We start from the raw sequence: 20,462 nt of genomic DNA, 5'->3' as shown, positions 1-20,462 counted from the left end.
CCAGGGCATATAATCTTACACTTAAATGCCTGTGAAATCTCTATCCATGAATGCATTCATGTATGCATATAAGCACACAGTGATGTCACTTTTATAACAGTTTCATTGAACAAAAACAACTTTAGTCACTTTGATTTTATGTACTTTATTTATATAGGCCATTTTATTACACAGAAGTGAAATATAGACTAAGCATCTATATTTGCCCTTATATTAAAAAAGATGAAAGAGTGAGACCTTCAAATGACCCTTCATTCAAAATATTACAGTGGTAACTTATGCAAAGTGCCTTTCTTCCTTCTGGAATTAAAAAAAAAAACTCAACATAGATTAAAGCTAAGGGAACATATGTTTCAAAGTATTTTATAATGCTAATGAAACATCATCATATTGTGTCATATTAGCCCAATTATAATGCTCAGAACTACTTTCTATTTATTAATTTCTACAATAATCTTGCAAATGATACCTGAGTGGAAAATAAATTCAAAGAGAACTAGGAATCCTGCCCCAGAATCAAGAAGCAAAGCAGAACATAAACAATATGAAAGAAGCCAGATCCCATTTCATCTATTCAACTTAAGTGAAATGAAGATACAAACAAACTTTGTGGTGGTATTTTTTTTAATCTACTGTATTTGATTTTTCAAAACAAAAACATCCATTTTCCATAGCCAGTTCTGTAAGCCAAAAATAATGGCAACAGACATGGCTTTGGTAAGGACAGATTTAAATGACAACTACATGTTTGTTTTTTTAACTATCTTCTACTTCATCTATAATATTTCTAGTTTTAAAAATCTGATTAAATTTAAATTCAACCTTTCTTTTTCTTTCTCACATTTTTCTACCATCATCAAGTAAGAATTCTTCTTTATATTCCTCAGGTACTACTTAACCTTTCTAAATTTCAAATTTCACATTTTAAAATGAGAATAATTACATTAAAATACTTAGTACAATGCCTGACCATTTCAAAATCTCAACAAATGCTAGGTTTTATCATCCTTATTATTCATCATAAAATTATGATAAGTAAGATACTCATGGTTACCACCACAACATTTATTCCCTTCCCTCTTCCTAACATAATCCTGATGTTATTTTGCTTTCTACTCTCCCCATCCACCATTATGTATATAAACTACACACATGTCCTGTGCCCATCACTGGTTCACGAGTAATATCATTCCCCTTGATCAGTGATTGGTTTAGGAAAAGGCATGCAACAAAAACCAATCAATGAAATATGTAGAGAAGTCTGCTGGAGTGCTTCTGAGGAAAGTATTTTTCACTTCTAGAAAAGAACTACAAAAGACTATTCACCACCACCACCACCACCACCACCTACCTGCCTTCCTCTGGACATTTTTGTGATGAGTTTTCTGGCAATGAAGTAACTACTCTGATATCAGTCCAAGAAAGAGGCCAACAATGATGACAACAGAGCAAACAAGGGAAGGGAGAAGTAGGTTCATGAAGTTATCAATGAAACTCCTGAACCAACCAACCCTAGAGCCTGTCTACCTCTAAACTTCCTCTTATGTGAAATCATGTATTTCCTCACTAAAGCCAATTGGAGTTGTAATTTTTTTTTCTTTTTTTGTGGTGCTGGGGTTGAACCCAGGGCCTTGTGCATGTGAGGCAAGCACTCTACCAACTGAGCTATATCCCCAGCCCCTGGAGTTGTGATTTCTATCACTTGCAACCCAAAGCATATAATCACAAATACTCCTCAACTTACAATGGAGTTACACCCAACTAAACCCATCACAAGTTGAAAATATCATGAGTCAAAAATTAATTTAATACACGTCAGCAACACAATCTACTCTAGAGTATCAGTTATTTACCTTTATGATTATGCAGCTGACTGTGAGCTGCCGCTCAATGCCACTACCTAGAGAGTATCATACCAAGTACCACTAGCTCAAAACTATTAAAATTCAAAGCACAGTTCCTATTGAATTATATACCACTTTCACACCATTATTATGTCAGAAAATTTTAAGCTGATCATCTTAACTCAGGGATCCCAATGTATTACATTAAGGGAAAAGAAATTTAAAAGTAATACACTTTACCAAAACTAAACCAAACTAAAGCAAAAGCTCTATTTTATAAATAAACCAACAGCCTCTACCATGAATAACTAAGTACTTGAACATGAGTGCTAGCTCTGGCTTTTCAATGTAAAACAAGCAATTAATTTGCCCATCAGAATCTCTTTGACAGTGCTTCAAAACAGGCAAAGAGCTCCTGAATTCAATTCAACAGATATTTATCAAGCACTTTCTGTATTCTTTATCTACCAGCCTCTTCCTCAAGGAGATCGCAGGTTTTGTGTTGAAGAACAATGATACAAGTGATATATGTGTCATATTACGGCACCACTGACTTCAGAGGAAGTAAATCTTTGGAGTTGGGCAAGGAGAAAAAGTAGGAAGAGAGGGAGGAAAGGAGAGGAAGGGAAAGAAGAGAGGGGAAAAGAAAGGAAGAAAAACTGCACAAAAGAGAAGACATTTGGACTCAGTCTTGAAGGATAAACCAGGCCTCACCCATCAGATAGATAAGGAAGGAAGGGATTCTAACTAGGTGGAGATGCAAAAATACTCACTCCTCCTCAAGAAACTGTGCTAACATGTTTACATTGCAACAACAGCAATAAAGAATGAACAATGGTAACTAAGGTTTCCTGTTAAAAAGAGTCATCCATGCTTGTAGGTTAAAATAAAAATTACCTGTGAAATTCACACAATGAGCTGCTAAAAACTATCCATGAACTTGATGGCATGAACTTGATGGTATAGGCAGGGTTTAGCCTGCAAAGGTTGTTCTGAGGAAAGCTCAGAATTATATTGTTAATGTTTATTCTAGATCCAAACAGATTATAATTCTAGTGAGAAAAACTACAAGAAAGAGACTCCTACTTAGATGCAGAACGAAATCAAAGCAGATAAGGCCAATCAGACTAATAAGAATATATAAAACAAAAACATGAAAAAGTTGAGAATATTATATCTGTATATCCCATTTACTATAGCATGAGAAATAAGGCATAATATGTAAAGCAGAGGCAAATCTAAATTTTAAGGACAAGGAAAAACTCAGATGAAACAAATGCTTAATAAATATTCCAATCTTTATGATCCTCTGACATGAATTTTACTAGCTACCTTAGCTATATTGAAACAAATTATCTTTTTACATTTCTAAGAACCCAATACCACATCATCACAGCAGAATACAATCAATAGCTTATCATTCAATCATCAATGTTAAGAAAAAGTGATAAACATGATAGATTACAAAATACAAAATTTCTTATAATTATGAAGAAACAGTAAAAATATTCTTAAATTTAAAACTAGAAGAGAGGAAAAATACAAAAAACAGAAATCCTCAGGATTACTAAACAGCAATAACCCTGAGTCCCAACTAACAGGAAATGCAATAGTGCCTGGTGAAAACAATCATTGCTAATTAGCATATCTATAGGTCTTTCCTCCATAAGGAAAGATGTCCTGATCCTGGGACTGGTGAACACAATCTATCCAATCTGCCTCCTCCATTAGGATTCCAACCTAAGTCTGTTTCCAAATCCCATAATCGTTCCCCACCTCAATGTGCTTCCATTCAATGTGGGTACATGTGGAGCTAAAATACCACTGTGGAATTTTAATTGAAGTCTTCAATTCTGCAATGCCCAACTCAGATTTTTTTAACTATTAATTTTTAAATATTTTTTATTTGTATACAAACATATTACCTATATTTATTTATTTGTATGTGGTTCTGAGGCTCAAACTCAGTGCCTTACACTTTCAAGGCAAGCACTCTACCATTCAGCTACAACCCCAGCCCCCAACTCAGACTTTTTACAACAACTATCCATGCTTCAATTAGTCAGCACTTATTTCAATTATATGTCATCAAAGGTTAAAAAAATTACAAATAAATAAAACTAAATATACTTTTCATGATATGAACAAAATATTCTAAAACAATGCAAGGTATCTTTCGGTCATGACATTTTATACCATGATCTGGATCATGCTACAATTCACTAATGAGAATCACAATGTATATTCAATAACAAGGTAGTATTCCAAAAATGAGGTAATAAGAATGAAAACTGATGGTTGCTACATTTTTGCTTGTACGTGTCCCTACTTCTTCTCTATGACTCACTAATAAATATCTTTGCCCAAATTAACCAGTCATCATGGGCAAAGCTGATTAAAATAAAATATATTTGATTCAGCAATTGTGGCTTTATAACTCCTCTCTCAATTTTTAGAACTAGCACTTTCTTTTATACACTTCTATTTATAACAAGAATCTTTGCTAATTTACAAGACTAGGTGTAGCCCATGAGAGTCAGGAAGCATAGATATTACTACTTCCAGCACAATAATCCCATTTTCATAGTCCTTATCCATGCTAGCTCAACGGAACTTAAACTATTCATTAATACTTGCAACAATACCCTACAGTTTGATCTTCTCCTTTTCCTCCTCCTTTTTTTTTCCCCCCTTTCTTTTTCTTCTCTTAGTACTGGGAATTAAACTCAGGGCCATGTGCATGCTAGGCAAGTGCTCTACCACTGAGCTATATCCCCAGCGCTTCCCACCACCCCAGTCCTTTTATTATATTTTATTTTGAGACAGGGTCTCACTAAGTTTCCCAGACTAGCCCTGAACTTATCCTTTTACATCAGACTCCCAAGTAGCTGGGATCACAGGTGTGATTCTAGCTGAGTCAAATCTTCTTAATATTCACCAAATACAATGAAAAGAGAGACTGGTAAATTGTATGTACCAGATATTGTATGTGAGACACAGCTAGGGGACAGCATCACTTTGCCCAGTGAAATGTCTTATTGCCTAAAGTATTATCTATGAACCAATTATTACGAATCAACAGCACTGACATCACCTGGGAACTTGTGAAAAATGAAGAATCCCAGGACTTATCTCAGACTTACTGGATCATGTTCTGCATGTTTAACAAAACCCCCATGTGATTCATACAAACCAAAGTTTGAGAAGAGTTAGTTTTAAAACAACAACAATCATCATCATCATCACTCTGGTGATGCACATCTGTAATCCCAGTACCTCGGGAGGCTGAGGCAGGTGATCATGAGTTCAAGGCCAGTCTGAACAACTTAGTGAAACCCTATCACAAAACAAAAAGATAAGAAAAGGACTGGGGATGCAGCTCAGTGGCAAAGCATTCCTGGGTTTAATCCCAAGTACAAAAAAAAAAAAAAAAAGAAGAAGAATAAATAAAATAATAATAATAATAACCTGAGAAACTGTTTTTAGGATACACCATTGAGATTATTATCCCAAAGAACTCTTAGAAGCAGAAAGCCCAAACCAAAGTGTATGTCTAAAGAACCAAGTACCTTATGCTAAAATGTTCAGGGAAACCTTAAAAGGAACTGAAGATCCATACTTCAAGCATTTGAAAACAAAGCCTCAAATTCCCTCAGCATCAATTTTTTTGTAACTGCTTGCTAACATCAGACATACTATGTACCTTCAGAAAGTGATGAGTTATACCATGTACAACTTTCGTAGCAACAAATTATCAATTTACAAAATTTAAAGTCAACACATTGTGCCTCCCAGTCATTTAAGCTGGCAAGACTTGAAAGTACACAAAATCTGAAGTATCACATTGGAAATATTTGATTTATGTTAAACAGCACTATGGAATTTAAACATTCATAGGCTCAACCAAACCCTTCTCCCGGCCAATCGGCTTACTGATTAGCTTACATCTAACTTTCCAACACATTGCCTGGCTAAATTTAATGCTTAAAAATTTTAAAGATCTTTCTGTGTACTTTTTTAAGTAAACCTTATTTCAAGCAAATCTCCTGAGCTAAAAAGAACCACCTCTCCAACAGAATAATACCAAAAATGGCCTTGTGCTATAAAAGGCACTGGATGAATTAAGTGAATTCTGTCTCTAACAAGAACCTTCTACAGAGGGAACCAAGAAGGCAAAGCCATGAAGGCCTTCAGTCCAGTAAGGGCCACGAAGCAGCGTGTCAGAAAGAAATTGTTTTTCTGCTCCTTTTGATGGGTTATGCTTTCAAGTCAGGAAATTAGAAACAGGTGTGCCAGAGGGCGCACACATCCTCGCTCCACACTGAAAAACACGAGTTTTCAATTTTCAAACATGAAAGGGACTCCTGTTGAATGAAAGAAGAAATGAAAATCCAGCTCTGTTTCTGCGAACCATATGATGGGAGCTTAGAAAATCTTTTGAGGAGTTGCTCTACTTACTCCTCTCCAACTGACAGCAGGTAGTACTCGACAATAGGAAGGAAAAAGCATTCTTTCAAGCGAGAACAATCAAAGGGAGAATTACATTAAGGATCACAGTGTTAGCATTTTAACCCATCACTTGATCTTATGCCTTTGTTTTTACTATTTCTTCACCTTGTATTTCAAAATTAGAAGTCTGTTCTTTCACAAAACAACAACAAAGCAAAATGACAACAAGAAATGCAAACTAAGAATCTAGAAGGAAAAAGTCTTAGAAATTGCAAACATAAAAAAAAAATCTTTGGGGATCACCTGATCTACTGTAACCCAGGTCAACAATTTCAGAGGAAAAACATCTTTCTCCATGATGTTCTGAATTCTCTGGAGCTCAGGGAGATGGTGACATTTCAGTCAGTTTAAGAGTGTCACAAGTAGTGTTACACTAACCAACACTGGTTTGGAGCAATTTGGGGGCAAGACAGGGGCAGAAAGGGAATGTACTAATGGCTACAATGATCAAGTCATTAGGTACACAAACAAAGGTGTCCACACACGGCCCTTAGGGAGTCACTGTAGTGTACATTACTTACATGAATAGATGCAACAGAGCCTCATTAAGAGCTAGCAAACTTTTAATGTATCAACATATATTGGCAAGAAACTTCGTTAGGTTACCAAATAAAGCCACAGTTTTCAAGCCCTTTGAGGACAAGGACTATGTCTTTACTTCTTTCATATCCAGACTAGAGTATAGCCTCTAAAAGAGCTGTTACTTTATTGCATTGGAACAACTACAATTCATCTTACTTAGGAGCAAAATACCTGAATTTATGTATACATGTAAAGACAGCCTTCATATCCTTTAAATTGTTTGAATGATGTCAAATTATATGTTAAAATGTTCCTTGCACAATATTTGAAAAATAAAGCACATTACAAGTTAATGGCAATCCCCCCTTTGTTTCATGGCAAAAATCCACCAAAAATATTAATAATGACTATCACAGGAAGGTAAAATTATCAGTTTCATTTCCAAATTATCTTCAATGAGTATGCATTATTTCACAATGGGGAAAAAATCCACTCATTTAAAACCTCTAAGATACATGATAACAAAAGCTATCGACATTTAACTAGCTTCTGAGAAAATGATCTGACATAATTCAGAATTCTATTTTATTTTGATCCATCAGTGACTTTAGTTATTTAAAAGGCAGGAAATAATATATTAATAGTTCATCAGATATGAAATGACCTAATTAACAATAGGCAACAGTCTCAGAATAGAATTCCCACCCCAGATAATTACTTTAGTTCTTGGAAACGTACTGGCAGTTCATATACTCTGCTATCTATACATGAATGGTATCTTTCCCCTCCCCCAATAACCAAACAGACCAAAAAGTCAACTGCTTTTAAGATGATGATGTTTACAAGAATGAAGGTTTTATCTGCACTCACATCTAGAAGTCATAATTCACAAAAGATTTCTCGGCATTATTCCCAATTCTACGTATTGTGTCTCAAATTTTTTAAGCGTAAGTGGCTGTTCCTTAACCCAAGTATTCTAAGAATCCTGACAAATATGACAAGCTTATGGAAGTTTTTTATTTCATAAGTACAAGAAGCTTCTAAGAAGCCAAGTGTCACCCCTGTAGAGAGAAATAGCACTTCCTAATAAGGCAGATTAAAGAACCAGAGTGGGCTGAAGAGTCTGGATTCTACCAACAGGATTAACGGCTGTGTACTTTTACTTCTTGACTAGTCTTGCTTCTTACTGTCTGAATCATTGCTCATTTTTCCAGAACAACCTGAGAAATTAAACATCTATCTTCATGTGCTTCTAACAGTATAAGCATCCTCCAATTCAAAAGGATCCCCACATCATACAAAAAAAATTACTATTCAAAGTCTTCCAGAGACTATCATCTAAGATATTAAATTGAACTCCAGATACTTTATCATTATGCAGCTTCCTCAGGCATCCTCTGCTGTCGTTAGAATGTATCACTCCCAACTCCTCACTTAACCTTTCTCTCAGCCCTGACTCACCTGAGCTTGCCTCCCTCATCCCAGCCCAATGTATTTATTTCTCATTCACATTCATTCATTCAACCAACATCAGGAATTATACGTGATGAGCACCATTTGCACATCAGTAAACAAAACTGTTGGAAACCCTGACTCTCATGGAATTTAGAGTGAATAGAAAATAAAGATATAAAATATAAAATGTTAGATGATGATACATACAATGGAAAAAATAAAACATTGAAGGAGAGTAAGAACAGCTACATGTTTATTAAAGGATGGTCAAAGAAGATCTCAGCAACAAATCAAATCATGTGAATAAAGACCTGAAGAGTGGAGCCTGAGATATGAGTTCCTAAGGGTAGAGAGTTAAAGGATAGAAAGCAACTCAGGCACAGGTCCTTAGGTGGGAATGTATATGGCATGTTTGGAATAAAGCAAGGCAACCATCACAGCTGGAATTGAATGAGCAAAGGAAGAACAAGGTAAGAGCTGAAATATGAAGGGAAGTTGGGTCCTTAGTAAGGACTTTAGCTTTTCCATTGAATAAGATGGGAAGGGGGAAGGGGGTTGCGGCTCAGTGGTAAAGGCTTGCCTAGCACATATAAAGCACTGGGTTGATCCTCAGCACCACATTAAAAATAAATAAATAAAGATATGTGTTCATCTACAACTAAAAAAAATTTTTTTAAAAAGATGGGAAGCAATTGGACAGTTCAAAGGAGAGAAAGACATAATTTCAGTTAGGGTGATCAAAAACCTTCATGTTGAGAATTGAATAAAGGAAGATTAAGCAAAAAGCAAAAGAACAGCAAGGGTATTACTGCCATAGGCCAGAGAAGAGGCAACAGCATCTTGGATCTGTTAGTAGCAGCGCAGATGCTAAGAAGTGATTTGTTTAAAATATATTTAGCCAGAGATTAGGTGAGAGTAAGATACAAAAGAGGACCAAGGATGGCTCCAAGGTTTTAATGGAAGTTACTGGGACGACGAAGTTGCCACATGTTGTGTGAAAAACATTTCAAGAGAACACGTTTTTGAGAGTGAGAGGTGAGCAATATCAAGAGCTCATACTGGACATGCTAAATTTGATATGTTCATTAGAAATATGAGTGGAGACTTTTTATAAGAAATTGAATTATAACTAAGTTCTAGGGAGAGGCCCAAACTGAAGATAAAAATATGGGAGTTGTCAGCATATATAGGTGATACTTAACCATTAGATTAAATGACAGACCATGGGAGTACATATACAAAGAAGGAAGAGGTTTAGGGACCACTAGTCCTTGGGGCACTGCAACACAAAGCAGTAAAAGAGATGAAAAACAGTAACAAAGGAGACAGAATGAGTAGCCAGAGAGGTGGAATACCAGGAAAGTGTGCCCCCTGAAGTCTATCAAGAACAGTATTTTCAGGAGAAGCAAATCATTCAAACAACTGTGTCAAATGGTATTCACAGGACTAAAAGATGAACTGGATTTTGAAAGCTAACTGTTAATCTTGACAAGAGAAGACTGGTGGAGTGGTCGAGGAGAAGGCCTGACTAAAGTAGCTATAAGAATAAATAAAGCCGGGCGCGGTGGCACACGCCTGTAATTCCATCGGCTCAGGAGTCTGAGGCAGGAGGATCATGAGTTCAAAGCCAGTCTCAGTAAAAAGCGAAGTACTAAACAACTCAGTGAGACCCTGTCTCTAAATAAAATACAAAATAGGGCTGAGGATATGAATCAGTGGTCGAGTGCCCCTGAGTTCAATCCCAGTACCAAAAAAAAAGAAAAGAATAAACAAAACAGCCACAGTGACACACACCTGTAATCCCAGAGGCTCAGGAGGCTGAGGCAGGAGGATCATAAGTTCAAAGCCAGCTTTAGCAAAAGCAAGGTGATAAGCAACTCAGTGAGACTCTAAATAAAATATAAATACAAAATAGGCCTGAGGATGTTGCTCAGTGGTCGAATGTCCCTTAGTTCAAGCTCTGGTACCCTGCCCCCACAAAAAAATAATAAATGAAGCCGGGCATGGTGGTTCATGCCTGTAATCCCAGCAGCTCAGGTGGGTGAGGCAGGAGTATGGAAAGTTCAAAGCCAACCTCAGCAACTTAACAAGGCTGTGTCTCAAAATAAAAAATAAGAAGGGCTAGTGATGTAGCTCAGTGCTTAATTGCCCTTGGGTTCAACCCCAAGTACAAAAAAACAGGGACTGGGGAGTAAATGAAAAAACCAGAAAAAATAACAAATCTCAAGTGCTGACAATTCCTTGAAGTTTCACCTTGAAGATGTTAAGAAATGTGTAAAGAACCAGAAGGAAAAATGAATCCCTAGGTGACATGCACAGAGTCCTGAGTATTATTAGGCTTTTATTTTATGGATTCCTGCCTGTCTTCTCCCCCTCCCTAAAAAGCAATGACCACATAGCACTTATAGACATCTCAGCAACACTCTCATGTTGGCTCCTGCTGCCATTTAAATTCCCTCTCACAGGAAGGTGCCTCTTCCCCTTCTGAGAAAAGTCCCTTGAGGGAGTTTTGGAGCACAGACCCATTGAACAATCTTCTATAGAGGAGCAAGAGACATTTGGTAGCTCCTTATATTGAGAAACAAAAAAAAAAAAAAAAAAAAAAACAGTGGAAAACTCTTCTAGTCCTTCAGGAGAAGACCTGAAGCATGAGCTCAAAGATATTAAGGTATAAGGTTGTTCTTAATTTTTGCATTTTTAAAAATCCCATTCAGCTCTAAAGCAACTCCTAGCAATCACAGTAATAGCTCTCACAGCCCTCAGGTTCCTAGGACTGTCCAGAACCAAGACTTAAAAAAGCCAAGGACCTAGAAAATCATAAATCACTGGGCTTCATAACAGAAACCAGGTAGCCTATCTGTCTTCACACCAGAACCCTTTAAGAAACAGATTGAAGCTTACATCTTTTGACCTCCAATCAGATACCATTAATACCCTCTGGACTCACTATTTCTCTTTAAGGGAAGGAAGGAAGGAAGGAAGGAAGGAAGGAAGGAAGGAAGGAAGGAAGGAAGGAAGGAAGGAAGGAAGGAAAGGAGGGAGGGAGGGAGGGACAGACGGACGGACAAATAACAGAAGACCAAAATTAAGGTCAACCAGAGCATAAATTTAATCTGATTTTTTTCCTCCTCTGATCTTCTAATCCTGATTATTTGCTCTTCCTTTCCATAGCCAGAGACAAAGCACAGATGTTATCTTAGAGCATGCATCTGATGTGCTACTGAAAAATTATGTGTGAATACAAAGTTGGCAAAATTGAATCATATTTTAAATGCTATTTTTAAAAATTCTATGGTAGATAATCTTTTAGAAAAAGTAAGCATCCTAGAAGAGGTTGGAATTATACATGCATTTAGTAATTTTTATTTGTATATTAGACTCTTTACCATGTGCAAGGTTCTGTGCCAGACACATAGGAGACACAAATGTACCCATGGCCCTTCTTTCCTCAAGCATTTATCTTTCTGCTTTTCAAAGGGCCTGAATCGTTTTTTCATTTTCATACACACACAAAAAAGCTGAAAATAAGAAAAACTTTAAACTGTCAATTCTAAATTCCACTTTTTTCATATTTAAAAGTTCTGGTATCAGGAGTTCATTACAATTGATGGCATCCTCCCACGCTGCCTATGGGCTGCAGTGGTGATGGGGTTGCCACTGCCTCATGATGCAAGCTGTTCCTGTTTGTTGACCGTTCAGTATGTTCCATGTTAGAACTACATGAGTAGTTGCCATTTAAGATGTGTTTCAAATAATTACAGTATGATATAGAACTAAAATTTAAAATGATTATGTCTATAGGAAGGCATGGAAATAGCAATGGGGTGTGAATTTATTATCAGTGAAGTAAAAAATTCTCATTACCCAATTCTATACTTACTTATAAAGTAACAACCAAAAATTAAGATATGAGGGGCTGTGGTTATAGCTCAATGATAGAGCGCTTGCCTAGCATGTGTGAGGCACTTCATTCAATCCTCAACACCATATAAAAATAAAGGTATAAAAAATATTTTTAAAAATTAAGTGATGAGAAAGCAGTGTATCATGCTTCAATTGGCTGCATTTTTCCTTTTCTTAGAGGTATAAAAATAATAGTGTGTTTTATAAAAGATGGTGACTGAGATTCAATGGAACACTGGAAGAAGAAGTACACTAAGTATCTTCCATATGTCAGCTCATTCAGTTCTCACAGCACTGGTAGATATTATTCCAAATAATGTGCAAATAATATTGCACATTATTGTACAAATAATGCCCTGCTCAGGTTCCACAGTTAGTAAGTCTGGACAAGAACCAAGGTGTTTGCTCTGCTCCATCCCTAATGAGGCAAAGTCCCTTGACACCAGAACATTAGTCAAGAGTTTACAAGATCAGCTTCTGTCACTCTACCCCTCAACTCATTCCTTCCCAACCAGCAATGAGAAAAAGATGCTGGAGTTTATCCCCTAAGCTAATGACCAAATCACCTTTCTGGCCTCAATGGAGTCCTATCCTGCTTATCCTGCTTTTCAATTATCACTTTCCAAGATATATAAACCCAAAATGCTGATCAGTTTTCTGGATTTTCTACAACAGTCTGAGGCACGAGTCTTTGTGGGGAATGATGATTTGAATCATGGCCTCTGACTTTCTCATGTCTGCACTCTCCTGTGAACTACCTGTGCAAAGGTACAGGTCAAGATGGCCCAGTTGCTATGGTGATGCGGACCTGGGAGGCTATTTGCAAAGGCAGACAGCAGTTATCAGTTGAGGCCTTTAATTCAGGCATCAACTCCCAGGGATAGAGAATTCTGAGCATAATCACATGACCCTAACGTCTCACCAGTCCTGCAAAGATGCAATATGATAAGCTGGATATCTAAGTTAAAAGGCTACTCTGGATGTCATAATCTGGTAACTCAAAAGTATCTTTAGTCATATGGAACTATCTCAACTAATGCAGTTGGACAAATGAGAAAATATCCAAGAGGAAAAAGGAAAGACCTCATTTTTATAATTTTAGCTTTAAATTACACTCCTCTTAATAGAATTAAATTGACAAAGGAAGCTTTTATTCCAACTTCTATGACACTAATTTTTAAAAAGTGTGTTGGTCTATGGAGGTACATAAACTCAAGGGAATGTAATCTCAAAGGAGCACAGGCAGGTACTCAGAATCTTGATTTAAAATATACTTCTGTTCCTCACACCTATATATAAGAGCAACATCTAGACAATAAACTTAACTTACAGAAATACATATTAACCAAAAAAATTGACACAATATATGATACCAACTGAAATCTCTTTGAGAAAATAAAAAATGAAACAAGGAATTATATGTATTAGACTACAGTTTTTTCACATACAACTATTTTCCATACACACAGGAGCAAACTTAATTGTGTACACTGGCTAATTCATAAATATTACACATCAAAATTTTCAGATTCCATTAATATTAAATTTAGAAATTAACTCATTACATTCTGCTTATCTTCTCTAAATAAAAGACTAAAAACAAAATTTTTCCCAATTATATTAGAATGGTTTAAATTCAACATTACTTTGTGTCCAAACTTCACCCAGTAGGCCAGTGGCTCATAATCTTATTGTTTCACTGATGCAAGGAAAGAAGCAAAGTCAGGAGGCAGCCACAACAGGTGGGCAGGGGAACACAGGTCTGAAATAGCAGGATCAGGTCAGTAGAAATGGAAAGAAGCAACAAACATGAGAATTGTGGCAATATTTCAAGCTAAGCAAAGAATAGGTTAGTAAGCGGCAATTAAAAAGCTAGGAAATTCAGGTAAAAGGTGGCCATGGGTTGAGGATAAAGAATAAGTTGTTCTGTTCAATCTACGGAGTCTGACATACACATATGATATTCATAGGGGCATGTACAACAAGGAGGACTCATGAAAGAACTCATATGGACTTCAATAGTAATGTCCATACCAGGCACAGTGGTGCACAACTATAATCTCAGCGGCTCAAGATGCTGAGGTAGGAAGATCACAAGTTCAAAGCCAGCCTCATTAAATTGAGGTACTAAGCAACTCAGTGAGACCCTGTCTTTAAATAAAATACAAAATAGGCTGGGAATGTGACTCAGTGGCCAAGTGTCCCTGAGTTCAGTTCCTGGTACACCACCCCCCCAAAAAAAAAAACAAGAGTAATGTCCAGAGTAGACACAGATGTAGAAAGCAATATCAAAGAGAGACCAACTGAAATTATGAGAACAACTATAGTAACAATAAGTCATCAAGAGGGGAGAAGAGAGACTCTAGTAGAGGCCCAAGTTGAGGTTATTATCGAAGAAGGGCTGAAAAGAAGAATCTGTGAAGAAGGCCAAAGTGCAGCAGGTCAGAGAAGCAGAACAAACCAAGAGTTTCAGGTTCTATGCTACAGGCAATAACTGCATCAAAGACCACAGAAAGAATAAGCAGTAAGCAGAGGTGGGCTACTGGACCCAGTGGGCAGTTTATCACTATGTTGGGCAGAAATCAATGTGGAAAGAAATAGAAGAAAAAAAAGGAAGTGAAAGCAGTCACATCTGTCCACCTAGCTGATAAAGCTGAGAATACTGGGGAGAAAAGAACAGAACTATAACTTGAAGGATAACATGGTAATTCGAGGAACTAATATAATTTTAAGCGGCAGCATCACCATATAAAAAGAAAAGCTATTGAGTATATCTGGTACAAGTATTATGAAAATTTGGAAATAGAAAATTGTTCTGCCCATTAAAACTCCCTGAAGCCCCCTATTTCCCACCCCTACACACACACACACACACACACACACACACACTCTCTCTCTCTCTCTCTCTCATAAAATAATGATGACTTTCTAATATAGCACAAAAAGAGAGTATATTTTATTAAAAGTGTAGTGAGAGGAGTAGTGGGTGTTATAAACTATACATTTTGAAATATAACCTTTTATGTTTTATGTCAACATTTTACTCAAGGATTATCTCTTGCTGGCTGGGGTTGTAGTTCAGTGGTAGAAAGCATGCCTAGTATGTGAGAGGCACTGGCTTCAATTCTCAGCACTGCATATAAATAAACAAAATAAAAGTCCATCAACAACTAAAAAAATAAATTTAATACAATAAAAGATCTGTTAATTTTGTAAGTTATTTGGTGTTTATATATCATTTTCATCCATTTGACATTGTTGTGGGCTATTACAGAAAAAAATACATTGATATACAAATAATTAAGTTATACTTAACTCCAGAGTTGTACTAAAAATGTTAGCAAACCATTTACACTGTGATACTAAACAATCCTTAAAACCTCCCCAAAACTCAAGATCTTTTACACACATCAAAGCTTTTGTATATGTAGTGTCTTACAACATATTTTATGTTTCCCTAAAAATATTGCTTTTAGTCATTAAATGATTGACAGGGTTGCAGTTATGAAAAATGGTCATGAAATCAGCAAATACCTGAGGTACTCACAGCTGTGGAGTAGGGATTATGAACTCCAGTATTTTCAGCCCAGCAGCCACATCCATAAAGAGCAGCCTAGGAAAAAAGGAAATGGGGAGATATTTCAGAAATATTATATGTAATTATCAGATTTCAACAGAAGAAACAAAGTCATGCCCATCTAATACAGTCTGGTTTACTAATGATGTAGAACAACTTAATGATAATGCCAAAGAGTCTATGCAAACTATGCAATGGTTTTAACATTCTCAAAACCACATTTTCTTCTGTTTTGAGATATACAATACAATAGTATTAATTATATTTCTTCCACTGTGATACAGAACACCATAAGTTATTCTTCCTCTCTAACTGTAATATGGTATTTATTGACCAACCTCTCCCCATCCATCTCCTCCCTATTCTCCTCAGTCTCTGATAACCCCAGAGTATACATAAATCAAAATATCATGTTATACCTCATAAATATGTACAAATATTATATGCAAATAAAAAATAACACTAAAATTAATTTAAATAAATAATACATTTGCAGCTATTCTACCTATCCAAACATTCTCAGAAAATAGCAAAATACACTCTTTTTGGTCTCATCAGCAATGTATTCCTTCCCTGAAAATACTTTTTCCTTTTGTAGTTCGTTAGCTAGTTGCTCTTCTGGTCTCTTGAAATCAGTGTGGTTGCCTTAAAACAGGTGGTTTTTAAACTCAGTGCATGTTGAATTACTTGGGCAACTTGCTGATAAGAACCCTAATTTCTAGAGATTCTGTCTGGTTCAGTATCTGAGACATGGCTTGGAGTACAGGAATGCAGATAGTCCTTCTAACCACTGTCTAGGAAATCCTGTTTCAGAGGTCCTATTCCATGCCTCTATTTGGGTAGCACAATAGGAACTTCACACCACTCTATACCACAGGGCTCAGTATATGTTCATCACTGTGCTAGATTCTGCCATAGGAAAAGAAAGGAAGGAAAAAAGGCCTGTTTAAGTTAATCATTTTGTTAGGTGGTAGAACAGATTATCAGTCTAAAATGACCAGGAACACAGTAAGCTATTATGATTTATATAAAAGATTTTAACAATCATTTCTATTTTGCTTCCAATAATCCTATCCAGAATGTCTACATTCATCACCACAACATCCACAATGACTTCTCTGTCTTTGAGAGGGGACTCATAACTAATAACTTTTTCACTCCTCAGAAGAGAATTAGTAAAACCCTTACCTAGCTATTGCAGAAATACAAGGAGCCAACTCAATGAGTTCATTACCACATGCTTAGTAAGAATGAAATACAGGGGGAAAAATAAAATTTCTATCCGTAAGGAAAGGCTAAATAAACTTTGGCAGAGAAATACATGGAATTTGTTGCACAGGTTAAAAATAAAACAAGTAAATTTTTAAAAATCTTTAGGAATGGATACGGAAATATCTCCAAAAATATTGTTGAATTAAAAAAAAAAGCAAGTTACAATAATACATTCAGTATTCACTGTCACTGATAGAGAAAAAGATACTCCCATGAAAAGTACTGCTATCTTCTGGGAACTCACTTCTAAGGTCTAGGCTAAGACTGGGACTGGTGGCCAGGAAGATTTCAGCTTTCTTTGATATTCTGTTATTTTTCACAAGGACCTTACAACTCAGTTGCACCACTATTCTACCCAGAGTAGGAATCTCTATGAAACATCCCAGGCATAGGATCTCACTACCTAATGTGACAACATATTCCCCTATTGCACATTTCCATGGAAAGTTTCTCCTTGGATTGAACAAATATCTGCTTAATTATAACTTCTACCTACTAGTCTTGGTTCTGATTTCTGGAAATACCTTAACTTCCATATAATTGTGAGCTATTCCCCAAGATTTTCAGACAAACAACCTCCCCTCCTCTCTTAATCACTTTCCTTGAGAAATAATTCAGAATCCAGGATATTTATTCATGTGACCTACAGTTGCCCTTTGTAGTTTTTACTAACAAAAGTCTTGTTAAAAAAAAATAGAACCAAGAACTCAACAGGACACTTCAAATATGACAGACAGTGGGAAATCTGTTACAGGCTTTGAAAACACTATGATTCTAAAACACATGCCTTAGTTTCATTTCCCAAAACTGCTGGGCCAGTGTAGCAACTGAAAGCCCTTTAGAAGTGATTTAGCACATGGAGTTCAGAATAATACTGGCAGATTTGTACAGTAACCATTCAGCTGGTACTCTTTGCAGCAGGTGCTAGGGCAGACAAAGTCTCAAGAGAACACAAGACCCTAGTGGAAAGGTTCATCATTCTTCATTGAAAACTCTGAACATTTTCCCATCATCATTTCCATCCCTCTTAATTACTTTGACCAGGAGTCTGCACTCAAAAAAACTAGTACAAAAATCTACAAGAATACCCCTTAGTAAGCCAGTGGAAGTTATCTCCCTAGGAAAGTAAGAATATTTATGCTTCCCTCTGTTTCTTCTAAGCAAATTCCCTTTAGAATGCCCTCCCTTAATATCATGAATTCGAGTTGTCTTCCTTCTTAACCTTCTGAAATCGGTTAGGCTGAGGCAGTCATAGGTAAGATGAGAGAAAGAACAAGATGTTATCTCTCTCTTATCCACTTCTTTGCTGAAAACACATCAACTTTAAGCAGGACTTTAAAATACATTTTTAGGGGGAGAGAAAGGGAGAGAGAAGGGAAACTGTATGGAAATGGAAGGAGACCCTCATTGTTACACAAAATTACATATAAGAGTTTGTGAGGGGAAAGGGGAAAAAAAAACAAGGGAGAGAACTGAATAACAGCAGATGGGGTAGAGAGGGAAGATGAGAGGGAAGGGGAGGGGGGATAGTAGGGGATAGGAAAGGTAGCAGAATACAACAGTCACTAATATGGCATTATGTAAAAATGTGGATGTGTAACCGATGTGATTCTGCAACTTGTATTTGGGGTAAAAATGGGAGTTCATAACCCACTTGAATCAAATGTATGAAAGATGATATGTCATGAGCTTTGTAATGTTTTGAACAACTAATAAAAAAATAAAATAAAATACATTTTTAAAAGTTTCCTTCTTTCTGGTAGTAAAATTTTATTAAAGCTATTATTGTGGAGTAAAAGTAGGTCATATAAGTGATTATTATTACTAAACAGCCATTGTTTCTCCTTCTATAAAATAAAGATGATAAAAATACACTATCATAGTTTTGCCAAAGGATCACATAAATTAACAACGTATTACACAAAGCAAGTGCTTCATAAACAGTAGCTATGGATGTTATAACCAGGGGCTACGATATACAGTTTAAAAGTGTTACATCATATAGTCTTCTAGTACTTGGTAACGTAGCTAGTATCCTCATTTTACACTTAGAGAGAGTGGAGCTTAGAGATGTTGAGTAATTTACTCAAGGTATGGAGAAAGGAAATCGAGAGATGGGATTAGAATAAATAAAGGTTTATCTGAATTTAAAGTCCATACTCTTACCCACTAAATTCATTGTGTGTTTATATGGGGTGACTTGAGGGGAAGTGGGAGTGGAATGTAATAATTCCTTTCTTGTGTCCAAATTGTGAGTGTAATCATTATAGTGAACTAAAGAAGGAAGTTCTAATCCAAATTGCTATTTTTTCATCTGCAGTGCTTTCAGTACAGGGTAATACGCTAAAATTTTAAGTAGTTAATTTAAGCATTTAAAGTGCACTGAATTCAACACATTTTGAAAAAATAATTAACCTTTGATACAATTTGCTTTTGTATTTTGTTTCATTCTGTGAAAAACTCTTCTTTACCTCTCATCTGATGATTCATATTTTCAGGCTTATCACATCTCCTTTATCCAGCAATATAATCCAATTAAACAGCTTCATCTCCTGTAAGTACCTTGACTCCTTTCCTCCATTTCCTTTTCTGATTTTTTGTTCAGCTCTCACAGTTGTATATTCATAAATTAGCCAAATGGAGCAAATAAACACATAAATTTTACAGAAGTATTCTTTTTCCAGAATAGTCCCATGTGTGGTAGTAGAATGGCTTCAAGATTTTTAAATGTTATAGCCTAGTAACATAGTCCAGAACTATCTTTGGTTCTGTTGTTGCTACTTGCTAACTAAAACAAACAGAAAACAATGAGAAAATCATGGGAATTACTAGGCAATGAAGGCAACTCTGTTGGCTTTTCTCTCTCCTCCACGAGGGCATCCAAATCTGATATGCCAAGCTTGAGTATATTATTCCAAATTTGAAAAATACACAGGTTATATAATGTGGACAAATACCATGGATATACAAAGACTTCTGTCATGAGTTCATAGCACTGTTGGGTAATCATTCTCCATAAGTCCCCTATATGGAAGGCAAAGTGTAGCACAAAAGTAATTACTCTTCCCTTCCACTTCCCCCTAGTATTGAACTGTAAGTGACTTGCCCACATAAAGGGAAGATCAAGGAATATTCCTAGGGGCTTTGCAAAGGTATCTTCCCTGAATCAGACATACTGCTTCAAGTATCACTAACCATCAAAACCATAGCAACTGTGACACTGACTCTTCCTCAGATGTGAGGGGCACACAGCATGATAAGCCATACTGCAAACACAAGACAAAATCCAAACACTTAGTTTTAAAAAATACCTCCACGCAACTAGTTTAAAAGACTCCATGAGAATAATTAATTTGTTCACTCAATACTCAACACTTATT

At 36.2% G+C, this 20,462-nt stretch overlaps 1 protein-coding gene across 5 annotated transcripts in view; it reads right to left on the bottom strand.

Moving 5' to 3' along the window:
- The window catches only part of Tasp1 (taspase 1), a 272,346-nt gene that overhangs the window by 147,995 nt on the left and 103,889 nt on the right, over positions 1-20,462 (bottom strand). For 3 of the 5 annotated variants that reach the window (XM_026397660.2, XM_077799754.1, XM_077799756.1), the window contains one exon: positions 15,768-15,846. In XM_026397660.2, the coding sequence (XP_026253445.2) occupies positions 15,768-15,846 (79 nt within the window). Of the gene's footprint in view, positions 1-15,230; positions 15,367-15,767; positions 15,847-20,462 lie in introns of those variants that run through there. The other 2 variants (XM_077799755.1, XM_077799757.1) reach the window with 2 other exon arrangements.

Source organism: Urocitellus parryii, chromosome 6, assembly GCF_045843805.1.
Source record: "Urocitellus parryii isolate mUroPar1 chromosome 6, mUroPar1.hap1, whole genome shotgun sequence".
Classification (NCBI taxonomy): domain Eukaryota; kingdom Metazoa; phylum Chordata; class Mammalia; order Rodentia; family Sciuridae; genus Urocitellus; species Urocitellus parryii.
This window is presented reverse-complemented; position numbering and strand designations above follow the sequence as displayed.